Source organism: Mandrillus leucophaeus, unplaced genomic scaffold (genome assembly GCF_000951045.1).
Source record: "Mandrillus leucophaeus isolate KB7577 unplaced genomic scaffold, Mleu.le_1.0 Scaffold444, whole genome shotgun sequence".
In the NCBI taxonomy this organism is placed as follows: Eukaryota; Metazoa; Chordata; class Mammalia; order Primates; family Cercopithecidae; genus Mandrillus; species Mandrillus leucophaeus.
Genome location: NW_012104743.1, coordinates 183,014 through 202,255, shown reverse-complemented (window position 1 = coordinate 202,255; position 19,242 = coordinate 183,014). Strand labels below are relative to the sequence as shown.

The 19,242-nt window shown below is 35.7% G+C and overlaps 1 protein-coding gene across 2 annotated transcripts in view; it reads right to left on the bottom strand.

Annotated features, from left to right (window-relative positions):
• The window catches only part of RSPO2 (R-spondin 2), a 173,026-nt gene that overhangs the window by 77,549 nt on the left and 76,235 nt on the right, over window positions 1-19,242 (bottom strand). Inside the window, exon 3 of one of the 2 annotated variants that reach the window (XM_011994167.1) lies at window positions 5,612-5,800. The exons of the other annotated variant lie outside the window; for it this stretch is intronic. Coding sequence (XP_011849557.1) covers window positions 5,612-5,800 — 189 coding nt within the window. The remainder of the gene's footprint in view (window positions 1-5,611; window positions 5,801-19,242) is intronic. 2 annotated transcript variants of the gene reach the window in all.

Sequence of the window (19,242 nt, the reverse complement as noted above, 5' to 3'; positions counted from 1 at the left end):
TTTTCTTATATGTTAAAAATTACTAGTTTTTAAAACGTGTGTCATTTTATTTCAAAGGCAAAATGTAGCAGCTCACACCCGTGATCTCAGCTACCTGAGAGGCTGAAGTGGGAGGACTGTTTCAGGCCAGGAGTTAGAAACCGGCCAACATGGCAAGACCTCATCTCTAAAAATATTTAAATAAATAAATAAATAACAGCCAGGTATCTCTAAAAATATATTTTTTAAAAAATTAGCTGGCTATGGTGGCGCATGCCTGTAGTCTTAGCTACTGGGGAGGCTGTAGGGGGAGGATCCCTTCAGCACAGAAGGGATTGAGGCTTCAGTGAGCTATGACTGTGCAACAACAACAAAAACAACAAAAAGGAAGGAAAGAAAAACAGGAAACAAAACGTAGTGTTCTCTTAGCCTAAATACATATTTCACAAAATGTCAAAACAAGGATAGAATCATAAAACGTAGCAGAAATAGTCTAAATGTAGCAAATTCATGGATCCAGAATTATAAAAGATCTCATTTCCGTATTTGTTTACAGATGATTTTTCAAAATACTACTTCTGGCAAAAGTATATTGTTTTCTTATACATAAATTTGGAGGTTAAAAAAAAGTTGACTGCTCCTTTTTCCTTAATTTCAGCATATTTCTGATACCTTCCTGGTACTTGACATAAAAGAATCCCTAACCTTGATTGACATGAGGTAGATACTTCATAAATTGCTGAATAAATGTTTTCCAGGTTAATTTCCTCACCTATGTTTTAGACTCTATCCTCTTCTGTCCCTTCAGTGATCTTGTTTCTTCATTTTTTTTTTCGTCTATCCTCCTCAGCTGGCTCTTTCCTAGTTATGTCTCCTGTCACTCACAGACACACACACACACTCACACACACACACCCCAACTTCCCCATCTGTGTGAGCCTTCCAGTGATCAGATACTCTTTTTAAATATACTTAGAGGAAGAAGAGAACGAGTGGTATAATCACTGGCTGCTTTCCTATGACTCCATGTGCTCCCCAAAACCATAGCAATCAGGATAGTGCCCCAACAAAAACAATGAAATGGCTCACATGAAGGTCAGCACTCTATTGTTTAAACAGTGCAACGTTAACATTGACCACTTGCTTCTTCTCAAGTCTTCCCACTTCTGCTTCTGGGACATCATCCTCTCTGTTTTCCTAGTGACTTGGTCATAGCCTCCTCCCCGGCTTTTCCTTGCTTTCTGTTCAATGTCAATATTAATATACTGTATTTTTTTAGGTATTGTACTGTTTGGACATTTGAGTTGTTTCCAAGCTGTAATTAGAATAAATAGTGTTGCCATGAATAATGTCTTATATGTGTTTTGTTTACAAGTCAAGATAGTAGTTATGCCAAAGGAGAAGACAGTAGTGAATGGGAAGTTAGTGAGTGGGTAGTACTAACTTCTTTCTTGACATCAGTGGGAGTTAAATGTATCTATTTTGTAATAGTTCATTAAACACTCCATTTATTATTTGTGAATTTAATTCTGCATAATACTTCAAAAAGTTTATTTTTTAACAACTAAAAACATGACAGTTGTGCAAATAGAAAAAAAGGGGGGCAGTGATTCTGGAAAACATCCTACAATGCCAATATTCAAGTGACAAATACATGTTCAGCTTCATTTGTATCAGAGAAAAAGCATATTAAGACAAAAATGCAGTTTTATCCTTGTTATTAATAACCAGAGAGATGCAAGCGAAAATGTCCACTGTTAGTGAAGATGTAAACTGATACAACTTTTCTAGAAATTCATTTGTCAATATATATCTTTAAAACATGTATTATGTTTAAACATTCATCTTATAAAAATAAACCAGGCAAATATGTAAAAATGTGTATGAGACAGCACGAATTTATGTATAAGGATATTTTTCACAGAACTGCTTATAATCATGAAAAATTAAAACCAAATTTTCAATAAGCAATTAACTAAATGTAACCATTCAGTAGAATATTTGCAGCCATATTTAATGGCATGAAAATATGTTCATAATTCATTAAAACAAGTTACAAAACACAATGACACATTTGTAAGGTGAGGAAAACGACAAATACTCATAGAAACAAAAATGTCAAGAACAGATGAAATGGTTTTTGTTATCTTTTGTTAACTGTTGTTATCTTTTGTTAACTGTTGTTATCTTTGAGAGAAGTGTTTGCTTTTGCTTTTTTTAGGCCTAGGTACTTTTCTAAGCTTTCTGCAAGGACTATGTAGAACAATTTAAAAAATTAAGTTTTATGTAAATGGTTTCATTAATGAATGAGAAAAACATGAATGAAAAACATCTAACATAGTATCAGGGACAATGGCAGCTTCTAGTGTCTGTTAGTAGATGTATTTACAGAATTACTCAGATAGTTGTTGGATTGGTTTCCATAAGTGTGGTTGAATTTTATAAGCTTCATACTATGTGTAACAAGAAACCAACCTGAGACAACTTTTCAGAGAGCAAATCTTCCTTCAAAAGAAGGAGATTAATTTACATTGGAAATCACACTCTAGTGATTAGGAAACAGATGAGTAAGTTTCACTTATAATATTTTTTAGGCTGCTATTGCTAAAAGTATAATTTTCTTCTCTACTATTGAGGAAAAATCTTTTAAGGAAGTGAAAAGTAGATATGATCTCAAATTCTAAGTCTGTGACAGCTTTTCCAATTTAAATCTTTCTCATCCCCTGAACAAAATACAAATATCAATGCAATATATGCAAAGTAGTCATGAAAAAGAGCAAATAATTGGTATGAAAGAAACATGATTATCCAAAGTCACATACTAATAAGAAATAATTTTCCATTTTTCACTTTGCTCCAATGGGGTCTTGTTAATAGCACTTCCCGCTTGTACCAGGTAACGATTTCCTCTAGGTCAGTAAACTCCAACATTGATTGTATTCACTTACAAGAAGTCTATCCATAGCAAACCCTTTCTCATATGCAGATTTTCTTTCTAAGGCTGATTTACAGTCACTGCTCTCCTTTCCATTTCTGAGAAAAGAAAACTAAGCCAAAATGTGCTCTTAACTCCTGCCTGAGAGTATCTCTCCAGGGAAGACTCCACTCATATACTACAAAGTATTGCTGAGGTGACCATTCACACCAGTTTGCACAGGATGGTCCTGGTTTACATCCAATCTCCCTGCATAGTTGTTAATGACAGCCCCTTTCACTTCCCAGTGTCCCACATTTAGTAATACATTATATGGCCAGCCTATTATCCATATACAGTACATACAATGCCAGCTCTAGAACTTGGAATAAATGCCTCTATCCATCTACACTCTTGCCTTGTCTTCCTTGTGCACTGGTAGTCTGGAATGAAAAGCATAAAGAATAAAGTTGTGGACTCAAACCATCCCCCCATAGGTAGTCTAAAGCAATCTGAACAGGAATCATTTCCAAGGTGGACCCAATCTCCTTCTGGAAGTTTATAAACTATGAGAGATAAACTATCAAGTAGCCTAAATCATATGCCTTAAGAACAAAATTCATATTTGCAAACAATTTGCAAGCCAGTCTATTAACTGGTGGGGAGTTGTTTCCTTTAAATGTTAATCCAAACAATTCCATGAAATGAAGGTAGATCCAAGTTTCCTCTAAGCCTAAATATTTCTAACTCTGCTAATGACATAACCTCATCCAGTACCTTAGCTAGAAAACCTTACGATCAAGTTTGATTATTTCTCTTAGCCCTGTCCAGGTAGTTACCAGGCCCCATTGGTTCTATTTTTAAAGCCTCTGCAATTCCTTACCCACAAAAAAAATCATCAGAACAAGATTTCTAATCTGTATTCATTACAATAGCCTTCCTCTACTTTTTGTTCCTCTCCAGTTCATCTCTCTCACTTCTGCTAGAATTATATTAAAGCAATATCTTTAGTTCACTGCCTACTCAGTACCTCAGATAATAGCAAGACTTCTTAGCCTGGCAGGCAACACCTTTATCAGTTGCACTGCAGCCTCCTTTTCCATCCTCAATTTCAACCACACCTCCCACTAGGCATAGGCTCTTCAATGGATTTCATCCAGCTACCGTACTGCTCTTCCAGGAAGTGTTTAAAAATGTTTGGGGACATGTTTGCTTATAACAGTAGTTTGAAGACACAAAGGACATTTAATGGGCAGGGACCAAGGACACTAAATGTCCAGCAACGTAGGACAGGTCCCATGAAACAGAGAACTGCATTGCCAAAATGCCAAGTAACACTCCAGGTTCTTGTTCTTGTTCCCCAAACACATTATTTTTACATATATGTGGATCCTTCTTTCTAAATTTATTTAACCAGCCCCCCCTAGTTCTGCCACCTTCCAAAATAATATTGTCCTTGGATGATGTAATTCAAACTCTCCTCACCTAAAGACTGTCTTGCCTGAATAGTCACATACACAGTGTGTTAATGGGAGATAATTAAATCTCATATTTCTGAGAGTGATTTAATGATCTCATATATATACATATATATGAGAGTGATTTAATGATTACTGACACAGCACTTAATATATTAAATTATGAATAACCTGCTTACCATTTGTCATTTTATTCTGTAGTCCCCTTGTTCTTATCCCTTCTATCCCCTAAAATTTGAGTTCCTTAAACAAAGGGATGTTCCTTTGGTATCTCATTTATTTTTTTAAACCACAATTTCTATGGTTGACCTAGAAGATGAGACTCATTCTGTAAGTGACTTTTGGATTAAAAGATGAAAAACTGCACCCTCATTCCTATGTAAAAAATGCCATTCCTTAAACTTTTTAAAATAGTTGTTAAACTTATACCTCAGATTACTTTAAAATAACTTAAACATTTTAGTTACATCAGTAATGCTACTTAAAGAAACCACCTTTACCATATGTTTAATTGCAGGTTAGACTAGCGAAGATTGCCAACTCACATAAAAAGAGAAAAAGAAGCTATAGAAATTGGTAAACCAGAGAGACTGTTCTCAGCATAAAGTACTTAAATTCCTTTGTGGTTTGTTCTTTTATAAGCACTAAGTACTCTTTACAAAAATTTGTCAAACAAGATTGTGCTTGAGATCCTTGTGATTAAAAAACTACTTACATAATCTAAAATAAAGAGTGTATGTATGATTGTGTCTTACAGTTGTATACAAAACAAAGTAAAAGTGCTCTTATCCTACTACACTCATTTTTTGCAAGTTTGAGCTTAGATTTTTTTTTTTTTTTAGATGACACTCACTCTGTTGCCCACGCTAGAGCACAGCGGTGCTACCGCAGCTCACTGCAACCTCTACCTCCCAGGTTCAAGTGATTCTGGTGCCTCAGCCATCCCAGTAGCTGGGATTACAGGTGTGTACCACCATGCCTCGCTAATTTTTGTATTTTTATAGAGATGGGGTTTCCCCATGTTGGCCAGACTGGTCTCCAACTCCTGGCCTCAAGTGATCCACCCACCTTGGCCTCCCAAAGTGCTGGGATTACAGGCATGACCCACCACACCAAGCAAGCTTATACTATTTCTATCACCTATTACATTTTTTTAAAAAAATCAGTCAAAATCTTCAACTTAGCTCCTCTCCTAAGTTGCATATCCAGCAATACAGGATAGACAAAGCCAAATGCTCACTTGCGCATCTGTTCATGTCTGGGGCTCGGTGTCCATAGTACCCAGATGGGCAGGAATGCAGGCACTCTCCATACTGGCGCATCCCTTCTCTTCGAAGGAAGAAGAACAACTTCTGTTGACATCGGCTGCACCCATTGTCCTTTGAACAAGACAAACAACCCTTGCAAATGGGATTTGATACATAACTAGCTGTAAAAGAAAAACAAAAATTGTGTTTAATTATGAGTATAATCAGACTTTTGATAAATATACCCTGCTGAAAAGACAAATGTTTCTTTTCTTTCTGCTATACTCACATAGAAATACTAAATAAAATATCCCTGCCCTTCGTGTCTCTACCTCCCCCACCCAAAAAGTGGTTAATACACAACCAAACTTAGAAACAAAGAGGAAACTCAGAGGCAGAGTTAGAGTCCAGAAGCTAAAGCTGAATGACTCATGGGAATGTCAGACCAGCCAGAGGTAAAATTTAGGGCAAGGTCCTCAACTCAGGCCAAGAAATATTTATGTGAAGATCTGGCACTTAGCTCCTTTTATGTAGACAGAGTCAAGAGGGCTGTTTGTCCATGACCCCCTGCCCTAACTGGCCAGAGCAGAGGATTCTGACCCTAGCTTGGGAGGACACAGCAGGTAAGCACAAGAGAAAATATAATTCATGAGACATAAGAACACCAAGTCCACAAGGCTGAGATCCAAATTAAAATTATCATTGTAGTATGGGGTCTGTATGGTGTTGACAAGTTAAAATAAGAATTTGTCCAGATCCAGGAAAACCCAGAAAGAAAAAATAAATATAGAACTACTGTCTAGACATTTTCTACAATCCTGAGACCTGGACTTCCATGAAATGCTACCTTAACATCAAAATGAACAAATCACATGAGCAAGTAAACCTTCATGAGAAACAGTCATCAATATCAGCAACAAGAAAACTTCACACCTAAAAAACGAAAAATAAGGCCATTCTGAAGGAGCCTTTAAAATAAGTATCTAGAGAGTATCTGAAGAGATAAAGGGATAACTAGAAATCACATGGGAAAAAGCAAGAATATGCACATTACAATGAAATGAAAATTCTAAAACTTCACAAAAATATTCTATGGACAACTTGTACGGTAGAAGAAAACAACATAACCAAAAACACTTTTAAAGAACTGTATCACAAAACAAGATAAAAAGGTACTAAGCATGTAAGAAAAAAACAAACATTCAAATACATGATTAGTAGTTACTACAGAAGGAAAGAGTAAAGAGAATGAATAAAACACACTTTAAATAGAGAGGCAACTTCAGCAAAGTCTCAGGATACAAAATCAACATGCAAAAATCACTAGCACTCCTACACACCAACAACAGTCAAACCAAGAGTCAAATCACAAACAAACTCTCATTCACGATTGCCACAAAAAGAATAAAATAACCAGGAATACAGGTAACTAACGAGATGAAAGATCTCTATAAAGAGAACAACATAACACTACCCAAGAAATCAGAGATGACGCAAACAAATGGAAAAACATTCCATGCTCATGGATAGAAGAATCAACTGTATTAAAATAGCCATACTGTCCAAAACAATTTGTAGATTTAATGCTATTTCCATTAAACTACCATTGACATTTTTCACATAACTGGAAAAAACTATGTTAAAATTCACATGGAACCAAAATAGAGCCCAAAGAGCCATGGCAATAATAAGCAAAAATAACAAAGCTGGTGGCATCATGCTACCCGACTTCAAACTATACTACAGAGCTACAGTAGCCAAAACAGCATGGTACTGCTCCAAGAATAGATAGGCCAATGGAACAGAATAGAGTACCCAGAAGTAAGACCATACATCTACAACTGTCTGATCTTTGACAAACCTGACAAAAACAAGCAATGGGGGGCTGGGTGTGGTGGCTCATGCCTGTAATCCTAGCACTTTGGGAGGCCAAGGCAGGTGGATCTCCTGAGGTCAGGAGTTCAAAATCAGCCTGACCAACATGGAGAAACCCCATCTCTACAAAAAATAAATAAACAAACAAACAAACAAACAAAATACAAAATTAGCTAGGCATGGTGATGAATGCCTGTAATCCCAGCTACCTGGGAGTCTGAGGCAGGAGAATTGCCTGAACTTGGGAGGCAGAGGTTGTGGTGAGCCAAGATTGCACCATTGCACTCCAGGCTGCGCAACAAGAACGAAACTCCATCTCAAAAAATAAAAAAATTAAAAAAAAAAAAGAAAGAAAGAAAGGAAGGAAGGAAATGAAAGGAAAGGAAGAAAGAAGGAAAGAAAGACACACACACGCACACACACGAACACGAGCAATGGGGAAAAGATTCACTATTCAATAAATAATGCTGGGATAACTGGCTAGCCATATGCAAAAGATTGAAACTGGACCCCTTCCTTATACTATATATAAAAGTTAACTCAAGATGCATTAAAGACATAAATGTAAAACCCAGAACCATTTAAGACATAGGCACAGGCAAAGATTTCATAACAAAGATGCCAAAAGCAATTGCAACAAAAGCAAAAATTGACAAGTGGGATATAATTAAGAGCTTCTGTACAACAAAAGAAACTATCGTCAGACTGAACAGGCAACCTACAGAATGGCAGAAAACATTTGCAAACTATGCATCTGACAAAGGTCTAATGTTCAGCATCTATAAAGATCTTAAATTCACAAGGAAAAAAAAATCATTAACAAGTGGGCAAAGGAAATGAACAGACACTTCTCAAAGGAATACACACAAGTGGCCAACAATCATATGAAAAAACTCAACATCACTGAATATTAAAGAAATGTAAATAAATATCACAATGAGATACCATCTCACACCAGTCAGAATGGCTATTATCAGAAAGTCAAAAAATAACAGATGCTGGTGAGGTTGTGGAGAAAAAGAAACGCTTATATACTCTTTGTGATAGTGTAAATTAGTTCAACCATTATGGAAGACGGTGTGGCAATTCCACAAAAACCTAAAGACAGAAATACCATTCAACCCAGTATCCCACACATACACACATATGTTCATTGCAGCACTATTCTCAATAGCAAAGACATGGAATCAACCTAGATACCCATCAACAACTGACTGGATAAAGAAAATGTGATACATATATTATATATATATAAAATATATTATATTCAACGCTATTACTTATATATTATACTTATATATTGCTTATAATATATATTACTTATAATATATAACTTATAATATATTACTTATATATTATAATGTATATAATATATAATATACATGATATATCATATATGGTATATAAAATATGATATATATGTATCATATGCTATATTATATATTATATATCATATATTTTATATATGATATATTTTATATATGATATATTTTATATATGATATATGTGATATATTTTATATGTATTTTATATAGATTATTATATTTTATATATATTACACACACACACACCATGGAATACTATACAGTCTTAAAAAAGAATAAGATCATGTCCTTTGCAGGGACATGGATGGAGCTGGAGGCCATTATCCTTAGCAAACTAACAGAAACAGGACAAAATACCCCATGTTCTCACTTATAAGTGGGAGCTTAGTGATGAGAACACATGGACACACACAGGGAAACAACAGACCCTGGTGCCTATCAGAGGGCAGAGGATGGGAGGAAGAAGAAGATGAGGAAAAATAACTAATGGGTACTAACCTTAATACCTGGGTGATCAAATCATCTGTACAGAAAACCCCCATGACACAAGTTTACCTATGTAACAAACCAGCACTTGTACCCCTGAACTGAAAAGCATATGTTAAAAAAGGAATAAAGCACACTATTCAATGAGATAATGGCTGATTAATTTCCAGAATTAAAGACATGAGTTCTTAGATTAAAAATTAGGAGACTGAACAAAATAAATAAGTCTACATCTAAATACAGTACATTTCCATATCATGAGAATAAAGTCAAGCCAGAGAGAAATAGCAGATTATCTAGAAAGGGATAAAACTTTGACTGACAGCAGACTTAGAAAAAAATAAAGTTAGATAGCCGAGATACTATCCTCAACATGTTGAGGAAAAATTATCAAACTATAATTCTATAAGCAGTTATAGTTTAACAATGTGAGCAAAATGAAGATATTTTAGCCAAAGTAAAGGCAAAGAACTTAATTTTTTAAAGCATTAGCTAAAATATTAAACTCTGAATATTGGAGAAAATAAAATAGAACCCAGAGGAAGTAGATTGCAAGAAGCAATAGTGATCACACCAATTGAAAAATACGTTCATGTCTGTATGCAAAAGAATACCATGTAGAAAACATATGATTTTCAAGTTTTGAAAATAAATATCTTATATTCACAAAAATAACACAGAAGACTTGAGAAGGAAACCAAAGTTAAAACATTCAGAGTTTCCGCATTATCAGTGAGGAAGACCAATGTAAATTAAAATGTCATTACTATAACTTTAAGGTCCCAACTACAAAAACAATAACAGAATCTGTAACTTCTAACCAGTGACAGCTACAAAAGATGTAATATATGTCTAAAATATGAGTAGGAACAATCTGAATATCTATGAACAAATGATGGTATATTCTATAGACAATATCTATAGACAAATGATGGTATATTCAAGCTATTTGAGTTTCACTCAGTAATAAAAAGGATAATACAGATACACATGACATGAAATTCACATACATTATGCTGATCAAAAGAATCCAAACAGATACAAAAAGAGCATGCTCCAGATAATTTAATTTATATTAAGGTCAAAGGCAGGCACAGCTAATCCATGGTGATAGAAATAAGCAAACTACATGCCTTTGAGGATTGAGGACTGACTGGAAAGGGGCATAATAGAATTTTCAAGGGATGGAGGAGGTATATTAGTTTCCTTGGGCTGCTGTAACAAACGACCACAATTTGGTGACTTAAACAACAGGAATTTATTCTCTCAATTCTAGAGACTAGAAGTCTGAAATCCCAGTATCGTATCAGCAGGGCATGCTTCCTCTCAAGGAGTCCGGCAAATCCTTTTCTGCCTCTTTCAGCTTTGGTTGCCCAAGTCATTCTTTGGATCATAGTTACATAAAGTCAATCCCTGCCTCCATTTTCTTATGCCTTCTTCTCTTATATCTCTGTGTCTTTTTCTGTCTCTTACAGTGACACTCCCATTGGATTCAAGGCCTACCTTTATCCCATAGAACCTCATCATCATCCTTATCTTCGCTGCATCTGCAAAGACCCTTTTTCCGAAAAAAGTCAGCTTCTAAGTTTTGAGGAGGACATGAGTTGGGGTGGTGGGGTGGGAGTGCACTAGTCAATTCGCTAAAGGGGGTGGTGGAGATATGCTATATCTTGCCTGGATATTGGTTACACAAATGTATACATCTGCAAAACTCAAAACTATGCATTTATCTAATTATACTTGTATATTTTTACAATTAATGAGAATAATTTACAAGTAAATTATATCTCATTTTTTAAAAGTAAAGCATATAAAGGCTATGTGCTAATTTCAGTACAATGTACTTACTTATAATTACATCTCTTTTGAAGATTCCATAAATTATATTACTCATCAATAAGATATTCTTTACTTTTTTTTTCAAACTAAAATATCCTATTGATGGGACAAGGTGGGAGAAGACAGTACTAAGCAAATGTTGAAATAGCACCTAGGATAAGTTAATACCTGAACCATATGAAGTTTACTGAATCTGATGGGGACAATGGTACCTTAAAAGAAAAGACATAAAATACTCTTTCCTATAGCTGGTATAACATGTAGAAATGACACAATCTGAAATATTATAATTTCTAAAATATGAAAAAGTCATGTAACTTTTAGTTTTCACTACACCAAGCAAGGTCATAAATACAACAGAATACATGAGGTCACAATGGCTTCATTTTATTGCGTTAACCCAAAAAATAATTAAGAGAGAAGAATAGAAAACTCATCAATTATTGAAACTTTCAGCTTTGAGACTATCTATTGCTTGCCCTCCATATAATCATTCTTGTGTATAAAACTAATATAAAACAATAAATGGTCAGACTGGCAGCTATACAGAGTACATTGTATACCATGTCATTCCTTTATTTATAATAATTTAATGGCCATTATATTTATAGCAACTTGTGGCAAATCTATATAGATTTTAGATCCACAAGAGTCTTCCTTCTTCCCCCAAGCTCCCACAGCCCTGCTTTGGTCTTACAGCCTCTCATCCAGGGAAGTCCCAAAACCAGGGCTTACTCTACCAAAAGGGCCAAACAAGAAACAAGGTCCTTCAGGATCAGGAATCAAGGCCAATATAACCCCTTGAATTGGCCAGAAAGATCTACTTCTTCACATCTATTCTAGGACTCTTTTCTATCAACTGTTCTCTTTTATCTGCATGTTGAATCTATTTCATGGATGTTCTCTCACTTGAAAACCTATCTATGCTTTCCAAATAATTTCTCATTTAATACTTTATTTCCCTAAATCTGCAATTGTTAGGGGGCAGAGCTAGGGAACCAATTCAGATGAAAAATCATCCCCTCAGATACAGTTACCAATAAAATTCTGGCAAACAACTTTCCAAATATTCATATATATATATGCATGTATATAATTTGTGTTTTTCATGCCATCATACTGTACCTGTTGGGTCATAACTTGTTCAATTTCAGCTAAGTGGTTAGCATCTTTCCGTAACAATCAACCAAACCAATGTCACCGTCACATTTCTTGAAAATGTCAGTTAAACCTGTTGCCTCTACTTACCACCATCCTCTGCTGCGTTATCTCCAAAACTGCTTTTATGAAGACCACAACCAGTTTTCTCATCCTTCAAGATCTCATTCTCAATTTCTGATCCTCACAATTCCAATAGCCTAGGTTGCTGAAGGTTTTCTTCCTCCTTTAGCTTCTATGATAATATCTTCTCCCACAGATTTGATTCCGACCCTCACCCTTGTCATTTCCATGAATCTTCTCACAATTCAAGCCTTTATCACTTCTCATTTGGATAGTTATGAAGTCCCAACCCTAGACCTACCTCTCCCTACTTCACTCTACATTCTATTGCTGAGTAAATTTTCCTGCTTTTATACTCACTATAGTATTTTGTTACACCTTAATATTGCCAGATAATTATGATTTGTAAATCACTTTTGCATAGCTGATCAAAAATAGGCTTATACTATCTACAATTTCTCCAGCTGCCTTCCAAAGAGGTTTTATTCTGGTATCATTCTTAGTATCGTGAGTAGGGTGTGAGTGAGGTTCAAAACATTAGGATATCATTCAACTTCTCTGTGCCAGAAAGGGTAAAAAATTGAGGGGGATGGGAAAAGCTGGAGAAGAGACATAGAAACTGGGAATACTGACAGGTTGTGTGAGGAAATGGCTATGGTGGAGGAAAAGGTAGCCAGAGAGAATCCAATTCTTTTTCACTTTCAGGGTTGTCCAAGATTGTAACCCACCTTAAGCACAAAGACCCTACGGAATGATATTTAGAGAAACAATTTATGACTCTTTCATGAAAAAGCCACCCCGTTAACATGAACAACTGAGAGACTAAGACAACGGCAGGGGTTGTTGAATGGAGCTACATCAGAAGTAGCCCCACACTACGGAGCCCTCTGAAACATATTGACAACCTTCTGCTCTGGAATTTATACACAGATTTGAAAAACCAAGATCAAGCAATTACCCATGGAAATATCCAACCCAACCCTAGCTTTATAAATAAAAGGAGATTCTGGAAGGTTTATAAGTACACAGCAGAATGGTTCAAGGAGAAGGTTCACTGTTCCACAGTCATCACATGCTAAAGTTGAAGCTATACTTTCAGTTCAAAAGTTAAACCAAAGCTCTTTATCACCATAAATCACGCTCCATAGTAAGAAGTGTAGAGAAAAGAGAATTACAGAACCAAGAGAATCAACACAAATTAAAGGCTTTGTTTTGTTTTTATGTATCAGAAGCCAACTTTCATCTTGACCACAAAGATCTCAGAGTCAACAAATTGTGCCCTAAATTTTTTTAAAAAGGTATTATTAAAAGCATTGCTTTATTTACTTGAACCTCAACAGACTTAAACAATGAAAATGAATTAGGGAATACTTACCCAAGTCCTTATCTTAGGTATCTTTATAACCCTACACACGAGGAATTCTCTTAAAGCAAAAGTGATGTGAGCCACATCTAACCTGAGTACTCTCTCCCCCCTTTCTCCAATCTTCAGTCATGATGCTGCTCAATGCTGAAGGACAAGAGTCCATGTGATTTTTACAATTTGAAGCTTCTTGCCCCAAACCTCAAACAGACTTTTACATTTAATTCACCATTGTCCACTATTTTAGTGGCCTTCTCCCTGTTGTAAATCAATAGTTTAGTAATTCCACAAGAACTTCTCCATCTACCATATGGTCACTACACCCACCTCTGTGTCTAAACACAGGCAAAAAATAGACGTTTAAACATGCCTAGAGTAATTTATTTTGTCAGGATCTTCATAAGTCGAATGGCTCTGCCCATTGCTATGAGATTTAATTCAAGTGTGCAGGTGGATAAACAGATCTTAATTCTCAGCTTTGATGACCATGTTTATTTGCTCTCTCTGTGAGCTTCAACTTTTCCAACCCTAAAGCCCGCTGAGATCCAGAGCCTCATCATTCCAACCAAAACAGTTTTCTAAATCTAGACCCACCCAAAATTCTAAAGATGAAATATATCTCATAAAACATGGAAAATCCTGAAAACAGTCATAAACAGTGATTCTAGCACAAACCCACACATATCCCCTTGATGGGAAAAGGAATATTTCAGGGATTTAGCAAACAGGAATTCAGCAAACAAGAAAAACCATGAGGCTGAAACAAGTTAACAGTATCTTGATCACAGTTATTTCAAGAAAGAAAAAAGCAGCATAAGTATTACTCTTTATTATTAATTCTAATTAGTTGATTTGTGTTGCCCTTAAATTACAAAGTAAGTTTAGCCTTTTTATGAATTCTGGTATTTTAAAGTCTAGCCCTTTGTTAAATACAGTTATTCACATTTATCTCATAGAGCATTTTATGTAGGTGTTGAATGCCCATGTATTTCTAATGGACTCCTGACTTTTAAAAAATGTGTTCCCTTGTTTCTGCAGTTAGCCCTTGCCAAAAAGGAAGAAATCTGAATTCCTTCTAGGTGAAGGCATCCATCCTGACAAAGGTACAGATTTCTAATTCTGAAAATAATAAGACTGAACAGTGGGCTGTTGGCATCTTAGCCTCACTCTATATTTGCTGGTCAAATAATGTTGCAAGTTCAACAAATTTTTTTAATGAATTAATATTAACTTCATCAATTAATATCACAAAATTGCTAATGTATGCTTCTTCTTAACCTCAAGTTCAAGATATGTATTTAAGGAAGAAAAACTCATAGCAGGAGCAGGATTGAGAGAGGTGGCGGGGGAACCCACCTCTGGCATCATTAACAGGGAACTTGCATGTCGGATGCTATACAAATCAAGTTGGATACATTCTCCCCACTAGAGCTTGGCAGCAGTGGTATAAAAATCCTGTAATCATGTATACTACACCAAGTTCAAACTCAATCAATCAACATAATAAATGTATGTGCCACACAAGATTTGACCAAAATGGAAAATGCCTGTCTTAAGATACTTTGCTTAGTTTTCTATAAAATTATAAATATTTAAATATCAAACCCAGTAGTCTAATTGTGAATGTAAAGACAACAAATTTTAATGCTAGACCATCACCATTATAAGCATTACGCCTTAGATAGAAAATAAATACCACAATTAAAAATGTTAATAAAGCTTAAAGGTAAATTTCTAAATTTACTTTAAAATTTTAGAAGGGCTATATTAACATAAATTTAATCTAGAAATAAATGATAATCAAAGCAAAGCTTGTATCAAAAATTTCAAAATTCTAGAACTCCTAGAATTAAACTGTATTTATGGCCGGGCAATGGTGGCTCACGTCTGTAATCCCAGTATTTTGGGAGACTGAGGAGGGCAGATCACCTAGAGGTCGGAAGTTCAAGACCAGCCTGGCTAACATGGTGAAACACCATCTCTACTAAAAATACAAAATTAGCTGGGCATGGTGGCACATGCCTGTAATCCCAGCTACTCAGGAGGCTGAGACAGGAGAATTGCTTGAGCCCGGGAAGCAGAGGTTGCAGTGAGTTGGGATCGTGTGCCACTGCACTCCAGTCAGTAAGACTCCATCTCCAAAAAAGAAACAAAAATTAAACCATATTTTCTCAGAATCTTATCTTTTCTTGAGTTCTTTAATAGAGAATGATTTATTTTTAGGTACAAGGCTTACAAAGCTTTGACTTCCCAAGAAGCATTAGCTTTGAGAAACTCATGTTGTTACCTAACAATATTATTTAAAAATTAAATCATATCAATTAGGAATGAAAGATTGGAGATATAATTGTCTAGCAGTATTTCCTTGGGCAGTTAGCCCTTGCCAAAAAGGAAGAAATCTGAATTCCTTCTAGGTGAAGGCATCCATCCTGACAAAGGTACAGATTTCTAATTCTGAAAATAATAAGACTGAACAGTGGGCTGTTGGCATCTTAGCCTCACTCTATATTTGCTGGTCAAATAATGTTGCAAGTTCAACAAATTTTTTTAATGAATTAATATTAACTTCATCAATTAATATCACAAAATTGCTAATGTATGCTTCTTCTTAACCTCAAGTTCAAGATATGTATTTAAGGAAGAAAAACTCATAGCAGGAGCAGGATTGAGAGAGGTGGCGGGGGAACCCACCTCTGGCATCATTAACAGGGAACTTGCATGTCGGATGAGTCCTTATCTTAGGTATCTTTATAACCCTACACACGAGGAATTCTCTTAAAGCAAAAGTGATGTGAGCCACATCTAACCTGAGTACTCTCTCCCCCCTTTCTCCAATCTTCAGTCATGATGCTGCTCAATGCTGAAGGACAAGAGTCCATGTGATTTTTACAATTTGAAGCTTCTTGCCCCAAACCTCAAACAGACTTTTACATTTAATTCACCATTGTCCACTATTTTAGTGGCCTTCTCCCTGTTGTAAATCAATAGTTTAGTAATTCCACAAGAACTTCTCCATCTACCATATGGTCACTACACCCACCTCTGTGTCTAAACACAGGCAAAAAATAGACGTTTAAACATGCCTAGAGTAATTTATTTTGTCAGGATCTTCATAAGTCGAATGGCTCTGCCCATTGCTATGAGATTTAATTCAAGTGTGCAGGTGGATAAACAGATCTTAATTCTCAGCTTTGATGACCATGTTTATTTGCTCTCTCTGTGAGCTTCAACTTTTCCAACCCTAAAGCCCGCTGAGATCCAGAGCCTCATCATTCCAACCAAAACAGTTTTCTAAATCTAGACCCACCCAAAATTCTAAAGATGAAATATATCTCATAAAACATGGAAAATCCTGAAAACAGTCATAAACAGTGATTCTAGCACAAACCCACACATATCCCCTTGATGGGAAAAGGAATATTTCAGGGATTTAGCAAACAGGAATTCAGCAAACAAGAAAAACCATGAGGCTGAAACAAGTTAACAGTATCTTGATCACAGTTATTTCAAGAAAGAAAAAAGCAGCATAAGTATTACTCTTTATTATTAATTCTAATTAGTTGATTTGTGTTGCCCTTAAATTACAAAGTAAGTTTAGCCTTTTTATGAATTCTGGTATTTTAAAGTCTAGCCCTTTGTTAAATACAGTTATTCACATTTATCTCATAGAGCATTTTATGTAGGTGTTGAATGCCCATGTATTTCTAATGGACTCCTGACTTTTAAAAAATGTGTTCCCTTGTTTCTGCAGTTAGCCCTTGCCAAAAAGGAAGAAATCTGAATTCCTTCTAGGTGAAGGCATCCATCCTGACAAAGGTACAGATTTCTAATTCTGAAAATAATAAGACTGAACAGTGGGCTGTTGGCATCTTAGCCTCACTCTATATTTGCTGGTCAAATAATGTTGCAAGTTCAACAAATTTTTTTAATGAATTAATATTAACTTCATCAATTAATATCACAAAATTGCTAATGTATGCTTCTTCTTAACCTCAAGTTCAAGATATGTATTTAAGGAAGAAAAACTCATAGCAGGAGCAGGATTGAGAGAGGTGGCGGGGGAACCCACCTCTGGCATCATTAACAGGGAACTTGCATGTCGGATGCTATACAAATCAAGTTGGATACATTCTCCCCACTAGAGCTTGGCAGCAGTGGTATAAAAATCCTGTAATCATGTATACTACACCAAGTTCAAACTCAATCAATCAACATAATAAATGTATGTGCCACACAAGATTTGACCAAAATGGAAAATGCCTGTCTTAAGATACTTTGCTTAGTTTTCTATAAAATTATAAATATTTAAATATCAAACCCAGTAGTCTAATTGTGAATGTAAAGACAACAAATTTTAATGCTAGACCATCACCATTATAAGCATTACGCCTTAGATAGAAAATAAATACCACAATTAAAAATGTTAATAAAGCTTAAAGGTAAATTTCTAAATTTACTTTAAAATTTTAGAAGGGCTATATTAACATAAATTTAATCTAGAAATAAATGATAATCAAAGCAAAGCTTGTATCAAAAATTTCAAAATTCTAGAACTCCTAGAATTAAACTGTATTTATGGCCGGGCAATGGTGGCTCACGTCTGTAATCCCAGTATTTTGGGAGACTGAGGAGGGCAGATCACCTAGAGGTCGGAAGTTCAAGACCAGCCTGGCTAACATGGTGAAACACCATCTCTACTAAAAATACAAAATTAGCTGGGCATGGTGGCACATGCCTGTAATCCCAGCTACTCAGGAGGCTGAGACAGGAGAATTGCTTGAGCCCGGGAAGCAGAGGTTGCAGTGAGTTGGGATCGTGTGCCACTGCACTCCAGTCAGTAAGACTCCATCTCCAAAAAAGAAACAAAAATTAAACCATATTTTCTCAGAATCTTATCTTTTCTTGAGTTCTTTAATAGAGAATGATTTATTTTTAGGTACAAGGCTTACAAAGCTTTGACTTCCCAAGAAGCATTAGCTTTGAGAAACTCATGTTGTTACCTAACAATATTATTTAAAAATTAAATCATATCAATTAGGAATGAAAGATTGGAGATATAATTGTCTAGCAGTATTTCCTTGGGAAAGTGGTATTTCTAAACATTTGTAAGCCCCTCAAATATGGAAATCATCTCTACAAATGAATATTGTTAATGACATCAGGATTAAAGGTCTTTAATCAGATCATTTGGTTTCTCCTATTAAAATATGTATTTCACTGTACAAAAACTCAAAGCTAGGAGAAACTAGGAGTTTTTGTTTGTTTTGAGACAAAGTCTTACTGTGTCACCCAGGTTGGAGTGCAGTGGCATAATCTTGGCTCACTGCAACCTCCACTTCCAGGGTTCAAGTGATTCTCGTGCCTCAGCCTCCTGAGTAGTTGGTACTACAGGCTTGTGCCACCACACCCGGCTAATTTTTGTGTTTTTAGTAGAGACGAAATTTCATCATGTTGGCCAGGCTGGTCTCGAACTCCTGGCCTCAAGTGATCCGCCTGCCTCAGCCTCCCAAAGTGC